General features: G+C 39.2%; 1 protein-coding gene and 1 pseudogene across 1 annotated transcript; both read right to left on the reverse strand.

Moving 5' to 3' along the window:
* Positions 1-1,382: 1,382 nt before the first annotated feature.
* On the reverse strand, positions 1,383-2,558 carry LOC146477816 (neuropeptide FF receptor 2-like). Its single transcript, XM_085112951.1, has one exon. It carries the CDS (start codon positions 2,556-2,558, stop codon positions 1,383-1,385), a length of 1,176 nt encoding a protein of 391 aa, XP_084969077.1.
* Positions 2,559-18,765: 16,207 nt separating this feature from the next.
* Positions 18,766-20,703, reverse strand: LOC146477817 (neuropeptide FF receptor 2-like; annotated as a pseudogene).
* Positions 20,704-20,734: the final 31 nt, after the last annotated feature.

Consider the following 20,734-nt stretch of genomic DNA (forward strand, 5'->3'; position numbering starts at 1 on the left):
GAAAACGAGTAGAGGGTTTTCATACCGGCACACAACTAAAAATATTCAGCGAGGAGTTCTATATTTGTAAAGCAACTTTGAAATATATTACAACGAATTTTGTTTTGTGTGTTAAACGATTAAAAGACCTAGGGGCGAGAAAAATATCATGTCATTAAATTTAAAATCCTTTTTTTGGAGGTAATTGACTGCAGGATTCAGTGGCAGACAGTGAGCTTTCTCGACTTGCCGATAGAGTCTAGGGTTTGCTGGTTCGCTTGTGTTACTCCCGTTCATCGTTTACATGGCCTTGTAAAAAAACAACTTCAAATTAATGTTTAGAATTCAGCAGGTCGCTGGCAGTTTTATGTGACAGCTCAAACATCCCCCGCGAAAAAGGTTTGATTCGATTTGATGTCACCGATGAGAAGTTTCAATAATTTTACTAAAAGATCCCTTTGATTTCTAACGTGTTTCAAATTTGAATCGCTGTTTTTGTTTTGTTTTGTTTTTTTGTTTTTTACTGATATTAAATAAATCAATGAGCAGTTACTATCTTACGAACCAAATCGGACATTTTCAGCTACATTGTTAATATGTAACAAAACTCTGCGTACAGGAAAAACTCAACTTCTCCTTTGTAGAGCTAATATTATTGGTCTATATGAGAGAAAGAAAACAACGAAAACCGAGCTAGTTATAAGGTCCATGTCGCATAATACCGGCGTGAGAATGCTGGGAACAGCTCTGTCAATATTTTACAAAAAATACGGAATGTTGCATGCAACAGACTCTCGGTTAAGAAGTGATCAAAGAGGAGACTTGCTGCGTTTTCCATTTCCTTTTACAAAATTGTCTGGATTTCTTTTTGCCTTCACGTTTCGCGGGGTATAATCCTTTAATTTGGTTTTTACAAATACACGAACTCTAACCGAATGCTAATTCAATGGTAGAAAATTAAAGCTATAAAGCCACGAACGATTGCAAACACAATCCGAAATGTAATTCGGTCTCACGCAACATTTCAATCCACTAAGGCAGCATTTGTCAGCCACAGCTTAGTAATGACTACAAATTAAATATTTCGAACGCAATAAACGTCGGCAACAAAAAGAAACTCTATCGGAAGATCTTACTGAGCAAATTTTAATATTTTCTCTCCCGTATTATGAGCCGGTTGAGGTTACAGATGTCCGTAATGTCCTTTACACATCCTAAATAAAGGAAACATGCACCGAGCAACGCCAACGCATTGTCAAGGTCCTTGAAACGATCTTTTCTTGCTATTCCTCTTCCAACTCCTAATCCAGCTGTTTCTCCTCCACTTGTTCTTCAGTTCTTTGTTGACGTCAGATCGTCTTTCTGTCCTCATTTCCATTCTTAAAAATTTTCTCTTTTCTTTCTCAGAATTGTTCTTGCCCTTCCTTTTGTTCGTCTTGTTTTAGCTCTTTCTGGCCTTCTTTAATGACATTCAGACAGAAACGCTCAGTGCCTGAACTAGTGGCACGTTTCTTGAGGGTCGCAGTTTCTGTTGTTATTCGAAGACTACTCGTGCCAGCTCGGGCAGTAAATATTTCTTTAAGACCGCTTCGGTAGTTCTTACTAAAAGTAAAACAGATGCATGGGTTCATGGCACTCCACGAATGTACCATGAAGAGTGAAACAAACGGAATCACGGTTTGAAATGCGCAGATAGGTGGATTCTGCCAATGCCACAAGAAAATTCTAATAAAGATAAAGACAATGTGTGGCCCTATACATACAGTATAGGCTGTTAGTATGGCTACTGACAAACGGATGTGCGTACTGTTTTGATATGAACCGGATCGACCGCTTGTGGAGATTATTTTCCTTTGTTTGTGCCTCCTTTTCAAAGTCCAAGCAATTTTGCAGTACAAGAGGGCGAAGACACACATTGGTACCAGGTAGAAAGTAATGAATACTGCCGTGAGATACCTCTTGTGAATTTCCACATGGTTAGCACCCCAGCGCTGCAAGCAATTATATGAATTGCCATTGGGTAACAATTTGAAAGTGTAAAAGTAAGGTGCATGAACAGCAATAGCCACAATCCAGGTACAAGAAATGCATATAAAACGCACTTTGGACGAGATTAGTTTTATCTGCAACGGGAAGACAACAGCTATCAACCTGTCTACTGAAATCAACAGAAGGCTTTGGATGGAGACCATCAAAGAGACATCAGGGAGAAAGTAGCAAAGCTTGCATAAGATGTTCCCAAGCACCAAAGGGGTATCGACCATAAAGGTAGTGGAACCTGAAATAATATGTACAATATTGACCGGCATGATTGTCAAGGGAGTGAAGAGATCGGACACGGCCATGTTGAAAACATAATAATTAATCGACCTTTGCAGTTGCTTGTTCTTGCAGATGACAAAGATTACAAGGGCATTTCCAACCAGAGATACTAGGAGAATGATGAAATAGGCAAGAACCATGAGTACCGTTTCTACATTGGAGTCTGCGAAAATGCAACCTTCGTCGGTACTGTTGGGAGGTTCATCCGTTTGGGATGAGCTGTTGTACTGAAATGTCCAGGTCAAGTTTTCAGACATGACTGTGTTGCTTTCTCTTAGACGCCGGGAGAGCTGATGAATTCCTCTCTTGAATGACGGTTCTTACAGTATGTTTCACCAGTTGGTTGATATACGAGTGAGTTTGCTTTGTACTGAGTTTCATGATCAGCGTCTTCTGGAGTCAAAACTGGCCGTGGGTTGTCGGTTGAGTGACAGGGAGAAGTTGATAGTAAAATGGTCTCAATTTTACATGTCCTTGCTGTCTTACAATGCACTTGTCAATGTCGCATTTTTTCAATGTGCTGTCTTTTTATTTATCTTTATCGCGGCTAATTAATTCTTCCTTTAAACATACTGCTATCAGAGTCTGATCATTCTGATAAGCTGCGCAGGATGTTTATAACTTTGATTGTGTTTGATGTCTGTGGATGATCAAATTTTAACTCCTGGGTATTCAAAAGTGATAGTTCTTGACAGGAGATCATTGAGTTTCTTTCATTGAGTTTCTTTAATTTATTACCAGAAATCTAACACAACTAATCACAATTTTTTTTATTAATTTAACAGCTGACGGAAAAGAATAAGCACGGGATATATTTTTAAAATTTACTTTTCCGAAACAGGTGCAGAAATATTCCTTAGTGAACAGAGGACGTTTCTATTTATTCTGCATGGTTCTTCTAAGAGGATCTGTAGCCTTGAGACGCCCAATTTTGACAGATGATGGCGAAGTTGGACTAAACTCGAAAATTGTGTTTCTGGGATAATTTTGTTCCATTGGCTATCGTAGATAGTCAACGATTGATCACGATTAAACAAATTAAATTCAATTCCATTTATAAAGTCAACAACTGGGTACGATTGATTCAAATTCAATTATTTTTATTCACATACATGCACAATAAAAACTCACCTGCTGCTGATTCGTATATATAGGAGGCGAGTAATTTTTCCATTTTTGGTAACGGTTGAAAAGGAAAAATATAAAGGACAGAAACGGGCGGAATCAAGTTTTTCGTAACAAAGGCTATCGATTTTGCTTTGCTCTTCTTTGAAATAATTAAAGCAAAAAATAATAATAAAAACAAAAAAAAAAAAAAAAAACAAAACAAAAAAGAAGACGAAGAACTGGCAAATATGTAACATTTCGATCTGTCATTTTTTTTTTTGACCGAATCAGACGGCCACGGAAATTGGTGGCAATGCGAGGGCTGAGAAATTTATGAAGACTGATTCATGAAATTCTTTAAATTTTGACTCAATTAGTCTCTGGCAACTTGAAACAACTACAACCTTATAATTTGAATGCAAAATTAATGTACAGCACGTTTGCCGACCCTGCAAGGCATTTTACCTCACACATGCTGGTTCTTTCGGGTGGAATAGTAAAACATTCCGTCTTTATAGTTTGGATAGTCAGCTCTTGGATTTAGTTTCCTTTTTTAATGATAAAAGTAATGAACATTAGATAATGCAAATTAACAGTGTGCCTTAACAATTGGCGTCAAAATGTTGAAGCACTGTTTCCTTCAAGCGTCTTCCTTCCTCTCCCTTCCGGAAAAGACGGAAGCGGTGACAACGACGCGCCGGTTTGCCCAACTAACATTAAACCAGTAACTTGCGATCAGGCGTTCTCTTTATTTTGGGGGATCGAGCGCGAAAGTGTGGTAGCGCGAGAGTCGGCGTTCGGGAGCAGGATGAGAAAAAAGAACGCCTGATACAATTACTGCACGAGTCGTCTGCCGCCCCATGTTTGCTTACGTGATGTTATCTTGTGTCATGCTTTATATGCAAGCCAATCAGATTTTACCGGAAATGAATTCATCTTGGAAGGCGCTTACCCTCAAAATTCTAAAAATATTTTTGAACTTATAATATTATGCCACAAAAAAATGTATGATTTTTAAATGCCCAATTCTAAAATTTCTAAAAATACACAATGGCATTCTCTAAGCCTTAAAGAGCTGAGCTCTCTAAATTATTTTTTTTTTCCAAACTTTTATGCTTAAATCGAGGAGACAGTCAACCTCGTGTTTCAACGTCGTTATAAATCGGTCAGTGTAAAATGCAGACTGCAGACTGCAGACTGGGGGTAAAATGCAGACTCGGGGTAAAATGTAGACTGAACACTGCAGACCAGGGGTAAAATGCAGACTAAATTAAATTAAATTTTGTTCGGTTGGGCAAGTTGTATCCCGGAAAGTAATCATTCATTTTAAAAATTACCAATTTACCTGCAGATTCCACAGATTCACTAGACAAGGAAGAGCCGGCCACATCGGTGGAACAAACAAAAGAAGCCTCTGAGAAAAGACAGGGTCCAGAAGAGTTCAATTCGATCGTAGTCCGCTGAGTTTATATTGCGTTACGATTGCGTTACACAAAATATTTACCGCGGGCCAAATTACTGTGGGCCCGGAAGTTGCGCCCGGGAGCCGGTGATTGCGGTTTTTGAAGTAAAAAAACAACATGGCGAACGAACGTGGGAGCCGATCGAAAGGATATTTATGACTGTTTTATGGCAAAAAGGAAAGGAAAAACCGGTAAAATTGGATTCAGGAGTTCATTGTACAAAGCCGTGATTGAATTGAACATGAGTACATGATGGAATTGAACTTCTCTGGACCCTGTGCCGAAAAGGGAAATACTTTGATTATGTTGATGTCTATGCGGCTTACAATAGTGAGTATACATTCTCATATGAAATCAATTATAGAAAGCACAGGTTTACAGGTTCTTCTAAGTTTAATCAGTTTAAAAGAAAATCAGTAATAACATCAATGTTCATAGCTAAACTAAGAATTTCAATGAATGTGTTGACACTTTCATATAGAAAAGAGTAACTGTCATATAAATCTGCAAGTCAACGTCACTCATCTTAAGAGCTTTGACATGTTCTCGCCACAATTTACAGTGATTTTAGTTTGGTTTAACAGTAACAGTAACATCAACAAAACTATAACTAATTACTAGTTCATCCAATCGATAGTAATGATAAGTAAGAGCTTCATCGCGTCTTCACCAACCTAAACTTGTGAAAGCGCAGCCTTATGGTGATTTTAATTCGATTTAACAGTAACAACAAAATTATATTTTATTTTGCATAAGAGCTTTTTCAACCCCCCACCACCACCACCACCACCACCATTTTCATACTGTGACGTCAATGCCCAGAATGCCAAACTCTTCAGAATTGGTGCAAAATCGGACAACGTCTGCCAACTGCTCCTCTGTAGCAAGGACCGCTTTCACGCCTGGACCTACTTGCACATTTCGTACAAAGCCATTGTTGGAGAGACTTATCAATTCAGCTAACTGGTCCTTCTCGTGCTTGGTCCGAAGTTTCTTCCTCTGATACTTGACTTGGTCTATGCTTCTGGGAACAGCAGAAGATGCTTTTCGAGATATAACGTCTCCTGCTTCCTGGTAGAGCTCATCATAAATGGAGGATGGTCCCAAAGAAATTTACTTTTCCGAAACAGGTGAAGAAATATTCCTTAGTGAACAGAGGACGTTTCTATTTATTCTGCATGGTTCTTCTAAGAGGATCTGTAGCCTTGAGACGCCCAATTTTGACAGATGATGGCGAAGTTGGACTAAACTCGAAAATTGTGTTTCTGGGATAATTTTGTTCCATTGGCTATCGTAGATAGTCAACGATTGATCACGATTAAACAAATTAAATTCAATTCCATTTATAAAGTCAACAACTGGGTACGATTGATTCAAATTCAATTATTTTTATTCACATACATGCACAATAAAAACTCACCTGCTGCTGATTCGTATATATAGGAGGCGAGTAATTTTTCCATTTTTGGTAACGGTTGAAAAGGAAAAATATAAAGGACAGAAACGGGCGGAATCAAGTTTTTCGTAACAAAGGCTATCGATTTTGCTTTGCTCTTCTTTGAAATAATTAAAGCAAAAAATAATAATAAAAACAAAACAAAAAAAAAAACAAAACAAAAAAGAAGACGAAGAACTGGCAAATATGTAATATTTCGATCTGTCATTTTTTTTTTTTGACCGAATCAGACGGCCAGGGAAATTGGTGGCAATGCGAGGGCTGAGAAATTTATGAAGACTGATTCATGAAATTCTTTAAATTTTGACTCAATTAGTCTCTGGCAACTTGAAACAACTACAACCTTATAATTTGAATGCAAAATTAATGTACAGCACGTTTGCCGACCCTGCAAGGCATTTTACCTCACACATGCTGGTTCTTTCGGGTGGAATAGTAAAACATTCCGTCTTTATAGTTTGGATAGTCAGCTCTTGGATTTAGTTTCCTTTTTTAATGATAAAAGTAATGAACATTAGATAATGCAAATTAACAGTGTGCCTTAACAATTGGCGTCAAAATGTTGAAGCACTGTTTCCTTCAAGCGTCTTCCTTCCTCTCCCTTCCGGAAAAGACGGAAGCGGTGACAACGACGCGCCGGTTTGCCCAACTAACATTAAACCAGTAACTTGCGATCAGGCGTTCTCTTTATTTTGGGGGATCGAGCGCGAAAGTGTGGTAGCGCGAGAGTCGGCGTTCGGGAGAAGGATGAGTTAAAAGAACGCCTGATACAATTACTGCACGAGTCGTCTGCCGCCCCATGTTTGCTTACGTGATGTTATCTTGTGTCATGCTTTATATGCAAGCCAATCAGATTTTACCGGAAATGAATTCATCTTGGAAGGCGCTTACCCTCAAAATTCTAAAAATATTTTTGAACTTATAATATTATGCCACAAAAAAATGTATGATTTTTAAATGCCCAATTCTAAAATTTCTAAAAAATACACAATGGCATTCTCTAAGCCTTAAAGAGCTGAGCTCTCTAAATTATTTTTTTTCCAAACTTTTTTGCTTAAATCGAGGAGACAGTCAACCTCGTGTTTCAACGTCGTTATAAATCGGTCAGTGTAAAATGCAGACTGCAGACTGCAGACTGGGGGTAAAATGCAGACTCGGGGTAAAATGTAGACTGAACACTGCAGACCAGGGGTAAAATGCAGACTAAATTAAATTAAATTTTGTTCGGTTGGGCAAGTTGTATCCCGGAAAGTAATCATTCATTTTAAAAATTACCAATTTACCTGCAGATTCCACAGATTCACTAGACAAGGAAGAGCCGGCCACATCGGTGGAACAAACAAAAGAAGCCTCTGAGAAAAGACAGGGTCCAGAAGAGTTCAATTCGATCGTAGTCCGCTGAGTTTATATTGCGTTACGATTGCGTTACACAAAATATTTACCGCGGGCCAAATTACTGTGGGCCCGGAAGTTGCGCCCGGGAGCCGGTGATTGCGGTTTTTGAAGTAAAAAAACAACATGGCGAACGAACGTGGGAGCCGATCGAAAGGATATTTATGACTGTTTTATGGCAAAAAGGAAAGGAAAAACCGGTAAAATTGGATTCAGGAGTTCATTGTACAAAGCCGTGATTGAATTGAACATGAGTACATGATGGAATTGAACTTCTCTGGACCCTGTGCCGAAAAGGGAAATACTTTGATTATGTTGATGTCTATGCGGCTTACAATAGTGAGTATACATTCTCATATGAAATCAATTATAGAAAGCACAGGTTTACAGGTTCTTCTAAGTTTAATCAGTTTAAAAGAAAATCAGTAATAACATCAATGTTCATAGCTAAACTAAGAATTTCAATGAATGTGTTGACACTTTCATATAGAAAAGAGTAACTGTCATATAAATCTGCAAGTCAACGTCACTCATCTTAAGAGCTTTGACATGTTCTCGCCACAATTTACAGTGATTTTAGTTTGGTTTAACAGTAACAGTAACATCAACAAAACTATAACTAATTACTAGTTCATCCAATCGATAGTAATGATAAGTAAGAGCTTCATCGCGTCTTCACCAACCTAAACTTGTGAAAGCGCAGCCTTATGGTGATTTTAATTCGATTTAACAGTAACAACAAAATTATATTTTATTTTGCATAAGAGCTTTTTCAACCCCCCACCACCACCACCACCACCATTTTCATACTGTGACGTCAATGCCCAGAATGCCAAACTCTTCAGAATTGGTGCAAAATCGGACAACGTCTGCCAACTGCTCCTCTGTAGCAAGGACCGCTTTCACGCCTGGACCTACTTGCACATTTCGTACAAAGCCATTGTTGGAGAGACTTATCAATTCAGCTAACTGGTCCTTCTCGTGCTTGGTCCGAAGTTTCTTCCTCTGATACTTGACTTGGTCTATGCTTCTGGGAACAGCAGAAGATGCTTTTCGAGATATAACGTCTCCTGCTTCCTGGTAGAGCTCATCATAAATGGAGGATGGTCCCAAAGAAATTTACTTTTCCGAAACAGGTGAAGAAATATTCCTTAGTGAACAGAGGACGTTTCTATTTATTCTGCATGGTTCTTCTAAGAGGATCTGTAGCCTTGAGACGCCCAATTTTGACAGATGATGGCGAAGTTTGGACTAAACTCGAAAATTGTGTTTCTGGGATAATTTTGTTCCATTGGCTATCGTAGATAGTCAACGATTGATCACGATTAAACAAATTAAATTCAATTCCATTTATAAAGTCAACAACTGGGTACGATTGATTCAAATTCAATTATTTTTATTCACATACATGCACAATAAAAACTCACCTGCTGCTGATTCGTATATATAGGAGGCGAGTAATTTTTCCATTTTTGGTAACGGTTGAAAAGGAAAAATATAAAGGACAGAAACGGGCGGAATCAAGTTTTTCGTAACAAAGGCTATCGATTTTGCTTTGCTCTTCTTTGAAATAATTAAAGCAAAAAATAATAATAAAAACAAAAACAAAAAAAAAAAAACAAAAAAGAAGACGAAGAACTGGCAAATATGTAATATTTCGATCTGTCATTTTTTTTTTTGACCGAATCAGACGGCCAGGGAAATTGGTGGCAATGCGAGGGCTGAGAAATTTATGAAGACTGATTCATGAAATTCTTTAAATTTTGACTCAATTAGTCTCTGGCAACTTGAAACAACTACAACCTTATAATTTGAATGCAAAATTAATGTACAGCACGTTTGCCGACCCTGCAAGGCATTTTACCTCACACATGCTGGTTCTTTCGGGTGGAATAGTAAAACATTCCGTCTTTATAGTTTGGATAGTCAGCTCTTGGATTTAGTTTCCTTTTTTAATGATAAAAGTAATGAACATTAGATAATGCAAATTAACAGTGTGCCTTAACAATTGGCGTCAAAATGTTGAAGCACTGTTTCCTTCAAGCGTCTTCCTTCCTCTCCCTTCCGGAAAAGACGGAAGCGGTGACAACGACGCGCCGGTTTGCCCAACTAACATTAAACCAGTAACTTGCGATCAGGCGTTCTCTTTATTTTGGGGGATCGAGCGCGAAAGTGTGGTAGCGCGAGAGTCGGCGTTCGGGAGCAGGATGAGAAAAAAGAACGCCTGATACAATTACTGCACGAGTCGTCTGCCGCCCCATGTTTGCTTACGTGATGTTATCTTGTGTCATGCTTTATATGCAAGCCAATCAGATTTTACCGGAAATGAATTCATCTTGGAAGGCGCTTACCCTCAAAATTCTAAAAATATTTTTGAACTTATAATATTATGCCACAAAAAAATGTATGATTTTTAAATGCCCAATTCTAAAATTTCTAAAAATACACAATGGCATTCTCTAAGCCTTAAAGAGCTGAGCTCTCTAAATTATTTTTTTTTTCCAAACTTTTATGCTTAAATCGAGGAGACAGTCAACCTCGTGTTTCAACGTCGTTATAAATCGGTCAGTGTAAAATGCAGACTGCAGACTGCAGACTGGGGGTAAAATGCAGACTCGGGGTAAAATGTAGACTGAACACTGCAGACCAGGGGTAAAATGCAGACTAAATTAAATTAAATTTTGTTCGGTTGGGCAAGTTGTATCCCGGAAAGTAATCATTCATTTTAAAAATTACCAATTTACCTGCAGATTCCACAGATTCACTAGACAAGGAAGAGCCGGCCACATCGGTGGAACAAACAAAAGAAGCCTCTGAGAAAAGACAGGGTCCAGAAGAGTTCAATTCGATCGTAGTCCGCTGAGTTTATATTGCGTTACGATTGCGTTACACAAAATATTTACCGCGGGCCAAATTACTGTGGGCCCGGAAGTTGCGCCCGGGAGCCGGTGATTGCGGTTTTTGAAGTAAAAAAACAACATGGCGAACGAACGTGGGAGCCGATCGAAAGGATATTTATGACTGTTTTATGGCAAAAAGGAAAGGAAAAACCGGTAAAATTGGATTCAGGAGTTCATTGTACAAAGCCGTGATTGAATTGAACATGAGTACATGATGGAATTGAACTTCTCTGGACCCTGTGCCGAAAAGGGAAATACTTTGATTATGTTGATGTCTATGCGGCTTACAATAGTGAGTATACATTCTCATATGAAATCAATTATAGAAAGCACAGGTTTACAGGTTCTTCTAAGTTTAATCAGTTTAAAAGAAAATCAGTAATAACATCAATGTTCATAGCTAAACTAAGAATTTCAATGAATGTGTTGACACTTTCATATAGAAAAGAGTAACTGTCATATAAATCTGCAAGTCAACGTCACTCATCTTAAGAGCTTTGACATGTTCTCGCCACAATTTACAGTGATTTTAGTTTGGTTTAACAGTAACAGTAACATCAACAAAACTATAACTAATTACTAGTTCATCCAATCGATAGTAATGATAAGTAAGAGCTTCATCGCGTCTTCACCAACCTAAACTTGTGAAAGCGCAGCCTTATGGTGATTTTAATTCGATTTAACAGTAACAACAAAATTATATTTTATTTTGCATAAGAGCTTTTTCAACCCCCCACCACCACCACCACCACCATTTTCATACTGTGACGTCAATGCCCAGAATGCCAAACTCTTCAGAATTGGTGCAAAATCGGACAACGTCTGCCAACTGCTCCTCTGTAGCAAGGACCGCTTTCACGCCTGGACCTACTTGCACATTTCGTACAAAGCCATTGTTGGAGAGACTTATCAATTCAGCTAACTGGTCCTTCTCGTGCTTGGTCCGAAGTTTCTTCCTCTGATACTTGACTTGGTCTATGCTTCTGGGAACAGCAGAAGATGCTTTTCGAGATATAACGTCTCCTGCTTCCTGGTAGAGCTCATCATAAATGGAGGATGGTCCCAAAGAAATTTACTTTTCCGAAACAGGTGAAGAAATATTCCTTAGTGAACAGAGGACGTTTCTATTTATTCTGCATGGTTCTTCTAAGAGGATCTGTAGCCTTGAGACGCCCAATTTTGACAGATGATGGCGAAGTTTGGACTAAACTCGAAAATTGTGTTTCTGGGATAATTTTGTTCCATTGGCTATCGTAGATAGTCAACGATTGATCACGATTAAACAAATTAAATTCAATTCCATTTATAAAGTCAACAACTGGGTACGATTGATTCAAATTCAATTATTTTTATTCACATACATGCACAATAAAAACTCACCTGCTGCTGATTCGTATATATAGGAGGCGAGTAATTTTTCCATTTTTGGTAACGGTTGAAAAGGAAAAATATAAAGGACAGAAACGGGCGGAATCAAGTTTTTCGTAACAAAGGCTATCGATTTTGCTTTGCTCTTCTTTGAAATAATTAAAGCAAAAAATAATAATAAAAACAAAAAAAAAAAAAAAAAAAACAAAAAAGAAGACGAAGAACTGGCAAATATGTAATATTTCGATCTGTCATTTTTTTTTTTGACCGAATCAGACGGCCAGGGAAATTGGTGGCAATGCGAGGGCTGAGAAATTTATGAAGACTGATTCATGAAATTCTTTAAATTTTGACTCAATTAGTCTCTGGCAACTTGAAACAACTACAACCTTATAATTTGAATGCAAAATTAATGTACAGCACGTTTGCCGACCCTGCAAGGCATTTTACCTCACACATGCTGGTTCTTTCGGGTGGAATAGTAAAACATTCCGTCTTTATAGTTTGGATAGTCAGCTCTTGGATTTAGTTTCCTTTTTTAATGATAAAAGTAATGAACATTAGATAATGCAAATTAACAGTGTGCCTTAACAATTGGCGTCAAAATGTTGAAGCACTGTTTCCTTCAAGCGTCTTCCTTCCTCTCCCTTCCGGAAAAGACGGAAGCGGTGACAACGACGCGCCGGTTTGCCCAACTAACATTAAACCAGTAACTTGCGATCAGGCGTTCTCTTTATTTTGGGGGATCGAGCGCGAAAGTGTGGTAGCGCGAGAGTCGGCGTTCGGGAGCAGGATGAGAAAAAAGAACGCCTGATACAATTACTGCACGAGTCGTCTGCCGCCCCATGTTTGCTTACGTGATGTTATCTTGTGTCATGCTTTATATGCAAGCCAATCAGATTTTACCGGAAATGAATTCATCTTGGAAGGCGCTTACCCTCAAAATTCTAAAAATATTTTTGAACTTATAATATTATGCCACAAAAAAATGTATGATTTTTAAATGCCCAATTCTAAAATTTCTAAAAATACACAATGGCATTCTCTAAGCCTTAAAGAGCTGAGCTCTCTAAATTATTTTTTTTTTCCAAACTTTTATGCTTAAATCGAGGAGACAGTCAACCTCGTGTTTCAACGTCGTTATAAATCGGTCAGTGTAAAATGCAGACTGCAGACTGCAGACTGGGGGTAAAATGCAGACTCGGGGTAAAATGTAGACTGAACACTGCAGACCAGGGGTAAAATGCAGACTAAATTAAATTAAATTTTGTTCGGTTGGGCAAGTTGTATCCCGGAAAGTAATCATTCATTTTAAAAATTACCAATTTACCTGCAGATTCCACAGATTCACTAGACAAGGAAGAGCCGGCCACATCGGTGGAACAAACAAAAGAAGCCTCTGAGAAAAGACAGGGTCCAGAAGAGTTCAATTCGATCGTAGTCCGCTGAGTTTATATTGCGTTACGATTGCGTTACACAAAATATTTACCGCGGGCCAAATTACTGTGGGCCCGGAAGTTGCGCCCGGGAGCCGGTGATTGCGGTTTTTGAAGTAAAAAAACAACATGGCGAACGAACGTGGGAGCCGATCGAAAGGATATTTATGACTGTTTTATGGCAAAAAGGAAAGGAAAAACCGGTAAAATTGGATTCAGGAGTTCATTGTACAAAGCCGTGATTGAATTGAACATGAGTACATGATGGAATTGAACTTCTCTGGACCCTGTGCCGAAAAGGGAAATACTTTGATTATGTTGATGTCTATGCGGCTTACAATAGTGAGTATACATTCTCATATGAAATCAATTATAGAAAGCACAGGTTTACAGGTTCTTCTAAGTTTAATCAGTTTAAAAGAAAATCAGTAATAACATCAATGTTCATAGCTAAACTAAGAATTTCAATGAATGTGTTGACACTTTCATATAGAAAAGAGTAACTGTCATATAAATCTGCAAGTCAACGTCACTCATCTTAAGAGCTTTGACATGTTCTCGCCACAATTTACAGTGATTTTAGTTTGGTTTAACAGTAACAGTAACATCAACAAAACTATAACTAATTACTAGTTCATCCAATCGATAGTAATGATAAGTAAGAGCTTCATCGCGTCTTCACCAACCTAAACTTGTGAAAGCGCAGCCTTATGGTGATTTTAATTCGATTTAACAGTAACAACAAAATTATATTTTATTTTGCATAAGAGCTTTTTCAACCCCCCACCACCACCACCACCACCATTTTCATACTGTGACGTCAATGCCCAGAATGCCAAACTCTTCAGAATTGGTGCAAAATCGGACAACGTCTGCCAACTGCTCCTCTGTAGCAAGGACCGCTTTCACGCCTGGACCTACTTGCACATTTCGTACAAAGCCATTGTTGGAGAGACTTATCAATTCAGCTAACTGGTCCTTCTCGTGCTTGGTCCGAAGTTTCTTCCTCTGATACTTGACTTGGTCTATGCTTCTGGGAACAGCAGAAGATGCTTTTCGAGATATAACGTCTCCTGCTTCCTGGTAGAGCTCATCATAAATGGAGGATGGTCCCAAAGAAGAACTTGCCTTATCTGATATTTTCGTGCGGGTTCCAGGGGCTGTTGAAAAGAAAGGTCGAGGGTTCTTCTTGGCTCCTCCATGTGGTTTTATTTCTATGTCATCTGGGCCTCCACTGTATATATACTGAAGCATCATGAGTAGAGAGAGGTTGCCACTGCTGTCCTCAAGCTCAGCAACTCTTCTCTTAAAGTCGGGATTGGAGGTATGCACCCAGTATGTTCGTATCAACTTGTACTGGCATTCTTTCAGAATGGTAGGTTGGCTGCTCAGTTGGTTACATTACCACCATCGTCCAGCTGTACAACGTCTGTCTTCTTTCCTTGGTTGCGAAATGATCCATTATCATCAGCCTTGAAGTCATCTCGCTCATGTAAAGTTGAAGTGTCCAAAATGAAAGTGGCATTTCCTCGGCATGCTATTAGTCTTTCGGTACAAACCCTGCCTTCATCTGTACATATGAGTACTGAGACAAGTTCTTGGATGCTGAAGCATCGTGCAGAGCAGCAGTAGATTGGGCATTTCTTAATTCCTTTAAAATACTGAATTTCGCAACTAAAAAAATACGAAGAAAGAAAGAAAATGAAAAGAATAATTCAGTGGTAATTGATATACATCTATTAAGAATTACAACAGCGTTCACTTTTTCAGTCAGTAAATACTTCAGCTTCATTCCAAGCGAGCGTGAAAAACTTCAGCTCGAATGTTGACATTATCATGCTGTATTAAACTTACCAGGTTGCAACTGTGTGAAACTTCAACGACTACCAAACCTTCCTCTGGTGAAGATTGCCACACCGTAACACTTTTCTCCATCGATTACTCAGCCATTATTCAACATTGCCGTAAACAATGTCGACGTTCCCTGTCCCAATTGCTCTGTCGACCTCGACGAATTCCCCAATTGTGGCAGCAGCGATTCCAACATCCTCCCTTTTAATATTTTCGACTTGTTATTTTCGTATGTACTCCAGGGGACTCAATACAGCAACAGATGTTTTGAAACCACTAGAAGGATGCAATTTTTTCATCCTGACTTTTGGAATCAACTGGTATATGACACTCTTGCCAAATCCCGTTGGAAGTACGGCTAAAACATCTTCTTCTAAGTAAACGATCCTTCGGATGCATTCTGTCTGCTCATCCTTTAACGATTTGTGGATAAAGTGTTCAAGAGACGAAGTAGAGCAGCGAAAAAATCCCTGTTCGTATCTCCCTCGGCGACCGCCATAATTTTGAAATTACACTGGAAGTCAAACATGTAATCATGTTACCAATTGGAACGTGGCTCAAAGAATCTTTTGTTATTTTCGACCAATTAGATAAAAATCCAGAATCGGCAGCGGCAGACGACTCGTGCAGTAATTGTATCAGGCGCTCCTTTTTTCTTCCCTTCTCCCGACCGCCGTCTAAAAAAAGAAGAAAGAACGCCTGATCGTAGGTTATAAACCAGCGTAAAGCGGAGCAGTGTTTCAACGCCTCTGAGAGTCGTTGTAGTTCAATAAACAGTATCAAATGTTTTTAGAACTGTACCTTACGCGGTGGATATATGGAAGTCTCGAAGTAGTAAGGTTTTTGCTGAGTTATGCGCCGGAATTTATGTTGAAATTCGGAGTCTGAGCCAATAGGTTTTTGCTTATCTTTTCAAGCGGCAACATTTGATTAATCATATTATTCAGATGTTTCGCGAAGCTAATTTTGGGATAAATACATTGGTGTAAGCTTCAACAATTATTACTACTTATTTGAAAACTTTTATTCAGTTAGAGCTCGCAATAATACTACCAAAACAGAGTACATTGCTGTACTAGAAAAGTCGAATTATTATTGTTAAGTTCTTCACAACACTGTTTTAATTTGTTGTAAATAATAAGAAATCAGCGAAACTATACAGTAAGCAATCCTGTCTTTTTAAAAAAAAGGCCGGGCTACAATCGTTCATCGTTTACATGGTCTTCTCAAAAAACAACAGTTTTATCTGACAGCTCAGACATCCCCCCCAAAAAAGGTTTGATTCGATTTGATGTCACCCATGAGAAATTTCAATAATTTTACTGAAAAAGCCGTATCATTTACCAATGTTGAAAGAATCACTAAGTTACTACCCCGCGAACCTAAGTCGGGCTTTTTCAGTTTAATTGAAAAGGTTTAACAAAATTCTGCGCACAGGAACAACTCAACTTCTCCTTTGTAGTGCTAATATTATTGGTCTATAGAAGAAAAAGAAAACAACGAAAACCGAGCTAGTTATAAGGTACATGTCGCAAAATACCGGCGTGCGAATGCTGGGAACAGCACTATCATGCAACAGACACTCGGTTAAAAAGTGATCAAAGAGGGAACTTGCTGTATTTTCCATTTCCTTTTACAAATTTCCTGTATTCCTTTTTGCCTTCACGTTTCGAGGGGTATAATCCTTTTGCGTATCTCACGTATACACGATCTCTAACCGAATGCTTATTCATTCGTAGAAAATTATAGCTATAAAGCCACGAACGATTGCAAAAACAATCCGAGATGTAATTCGGTCTGATGTAATATTTCAGTCCACTAAGCAGCATTTGCCATGACTACAAATTAATTATTTCGAACGCAATAAACTTCTGCAACAAAAAGAAACTCTTTATGAGATCTATCGAAAGATCTTACTAAGCAAATTCAAACATTTTCTCTCACGTATTTTGAGCTGGTTAAGGATTCACATGTCCTGTGTGTCTTTTACATTTCCTAAATGAAGGAAACCTAGTAGCAGCAACGCCATTTTTTTACATTACAAATGAAGTTCCAGTAGGACTCCACATAACGCATTATCAAGGTCCTTGAAACGATCATTCCTTGTTATCCCATCCAACTCCTACTACAGCTCTTTCTCCCCCACTTCGTCTTCTTCTTCTTCTTCTTCTTCTTCTTCTTGTTCTTCTTGTTCTTCTTGTTCTATTACTATTACTATTACTATTACTATTACTATTACTATTACTATTACTATTACTATTACTATTACTATTACTATTACTATTACTATTACTATTACTATTACTATTACTATTACTATTACTATTACTATTACTATTACTATTACTATTACTATTACCAGTACTATTACTATTACTATTACCAGGTCCCTGCTAGCAGAGGTCTCTGACGGCGAGAAGGGAGAGAGACCTCAGCCGGTTCCCGACGCGTTCTCTCATGTCGGCCGCCGACCAGATTTTTGGTCGAAACTGACCGGTTTCTAAAACCGGTTACCGTTAATACGCAATGCGCATACTCTGTTCAGATTATGCGCTGGAAATTTCCGAGCCCACAGTTGTTACGGCTCCCGCTGGTTTACAAAAGTTTCGCACTTCAGTTATTTCACGTTTGCCATCTTCAGAGTCCTTACTTCGCTTGATTGATGATTCTGCTTTGCGAAAGCATTCCTTACAAAGCGGTGAAGATTCCTTTTTAAAGTTAGCAGTGCTCTCCAACAAACCGCAAACTACAGCTTTTCAATCGCTTGTATTTAGCGATCGCCAGGTGTTCTGGCCGCTTAACTTGAAATTTACTCGGCACAAAAGACAGTTTTCATCTTTGCCTACAGCTGCTGGTTTTACTGGTGTCCGTGGAGAATTATATTCTTTGAATTTGCGATGTTTTTGAGGAGTCCGTGGCATTTCCGCATACAGCTATCAGTAATTTCACACATCGCCCTACCGCGGCTGCCATTCGCGCGCAAAGTGGTTTGCGAAGCTCGTGTTACATGTGGCTAAAATGTCACTCGTTGCTAGGAAACCTTAGCGCATGCGCGAAAGAATATTCGTCGAGGGCCGGCAGAGGTCTCTATCCCTTCTCGCCGTCAGAGACCTCTGCTAGCATGGAATATTACGAGCAACAACTTCAAAAATCTGATCCGCTGCTTGTGCTATGAATCCTAACCATCAAAACTTCCCAAGGCACGATGCGCCATTCAACTTTTCAACCATGTTCTCAGGCTGCCAAATTGGGCAAGTACGCCGGGGCAATTTCATGCAACTTTAATTTCAAGAGCACAAAGACGTTCATTTTCAGCTTAAATAAACTCTTCATCTTGAAGGTTTTTTCCTTACAGAATCATATATTTTAAACATTTCTTCTAGTTTTCCCCGAACTTTCGGTATTTTTCTGCAAGATTTACGAGGACTCAAAGCTGAAAACGACGTCAACTACACGGCGCTCGTTCGCGCTCGCCACAAATTTACCAGCAAGGCGAATCTCTCAACTGGCAGATTGTAAGTAGACGTACGTTTGAAGGCATAATGCAGGTGACTTGAAAGTCTTTGAAATTGATCTTAACGGAATTGAAATCTTTCGTCTCTTCCATTTGCGGCCAGTTAATATAAGTTGTCCCTAATGTCATTTACAGATCCTCCGAAAACAGAGTCAGCAAAGTCAGCTTTTAAGGATAAAATGTGTCCGTAATTGACATAATCTTTCTTTTTTATCATGTCCTCCTCCGCCTCCTCCTCCTTCTGCTGCTACTGTGGGGCGCTTCTCCAGTTTTTCTTCCTCGCCATCGTCTTCCCGTCTACATTTGTATTCTTGATCATTTTCTCCTTTCCTTCTGTCTCATACTTGCTCTTCCCCTTCCTTTTGTTCGTCTTCTTTTTCATCTCCTTGGTCTTGTTCAATGACCCTCAGACAGATACGCTCAGACCCAGAGCTAGTAGCACGTTTCCTAAGACTGGTAATTCCTGTTGTCATTCGAAGACTACTGGTACCAGCTCGGGCAGTAATTATTTCTTTAAGACCGCTTCGGTAGTTCTTACTAAAAGAAAAACAGATGCATGGGTTGATGGCACTCCATGATTAAGCCATGAAGACTGAAACAAACGGAATTACGGTTTGAAATGCGCAGATAGGTGGATTCTGCCAATTCCACATGAAAATTCTAATAAAGATTAAGACAAACATTGGACCTATACATGCAGCATAAGCTGTTAATATGGCTACTGATAAACGGATAATGTGCGTGTTGTTTTGATATAAACCGGATCGGCCGCTTATGGATATACTTTTCCTTTGTTTGTGCCTCCATTTCAAAGTCCAAGCTATTGTGCAGTACAAGACGGCGAAGACACCCATTGGTACCAGGAAGAAAGTAATGAATACTGCCGTGAGATACCTCTTGTGAATTTCCCCATGGTTAGCACCCCAGCGCTGCAAGCAATGATATGAATTTCCATCGGATATCAGTTTGAAAGTGTAAAAGTAAGGTGCATGAACAGCAATGGCTATAATCCAGGTACAAGAAATGCAGATAAAACGCACTTTGGACGAGATTAGTTTTATCTGCAATGGAAAAACAACAGCTCTGAACCTGTCGACTGATATCAGCAGAAGGCTTTGGATGGAGACCATCAAAGAAACATCAGGAAGAAAGTACCAAAGCTTGCATAAGATGTTCCCAAGCACCAAAGGGGTATCGACCATAAAGGCAGTGGAACCTGAAATAATATGTACAATATGGACCGGCATGATTGTCAAGGGAGTGAAGAGATCGGACACGGCCATGTTAAGAACATAATAATTAATGGACCTTCGTAGCTGCTTGTTCTTGTAAAACACCAGAATTACAAGGGCATTTCCAACCAGAGATACTACGAGAATAATGGAATAGGAAAGAACCTTGAGTACCTTTTCTGCATTGGAGTCGGCGAAATTACAATCTTCGTCGGTACTGTTGGGAGATCCACTCGTTGTAGATGAGTTGTTGAATGGCACCCTTGCAACAAAAGCCTGGTAAAAAGACTGGTAAGCCTGGTGAAGTCTGGTTCAACCAGGCTTACCAAGCTTTTGGTTGGAACTCAAGTCTGGTTAAGAGTCTGGTATGTCTGGTTTTACCAGACTTGCCTGGTTAGCTTGGTCAAAAGTTACCTAAAATGCCTGGTAAAGCTGGTTTCGGCGCGCAAACTAGAACCTGAAAAGCCAGGTAACCTTGGTTTTACCAGGCTTTCAGGGTGAGTGTGGTTAAAACACCGTACCTAGAAAGCAGGGTTCCCAGACTTTCAGGGTAAGTGTGGTGGGAAAGCACAACCTGGAAAGCCAGGTTGGCGTGGTTTCCCCAGGCTTTCAGGTTAGGTATGGTTGGCCAATAGTACCTGGAAAGCAAGGTTTAGCCTGGTTTTCTCAGTAAAAGGGTGCATACTCTGCTGTAGTAGGAAAACAAACTAAAAA

Source organism: Pavona decussata, unplaced genomic scaffold (genome assembly GCF_977016875.1).
Source record: "Pavona decussata unplaced genomic scaffold, jaPavDecu1.1 SCAFFOLD_68, whole genome shotgun sequence".
Classification (NCBI taxonomy): Eukaryota; Metazoa; Cnidaria; class Anthozoa; order Scleractinia; family Agariciidae; genus Pavona; species Pavona decussata.

Excerpts from the sequence above, each read along its gene's own strand:
- LOC146477816 (XM_085112951.1), bottom strand. The coding sequence starts at position 2,558 with ATGTCTGAAAACTTGACCTGGACATTTCAGTACAACAGCTCATCCCAA.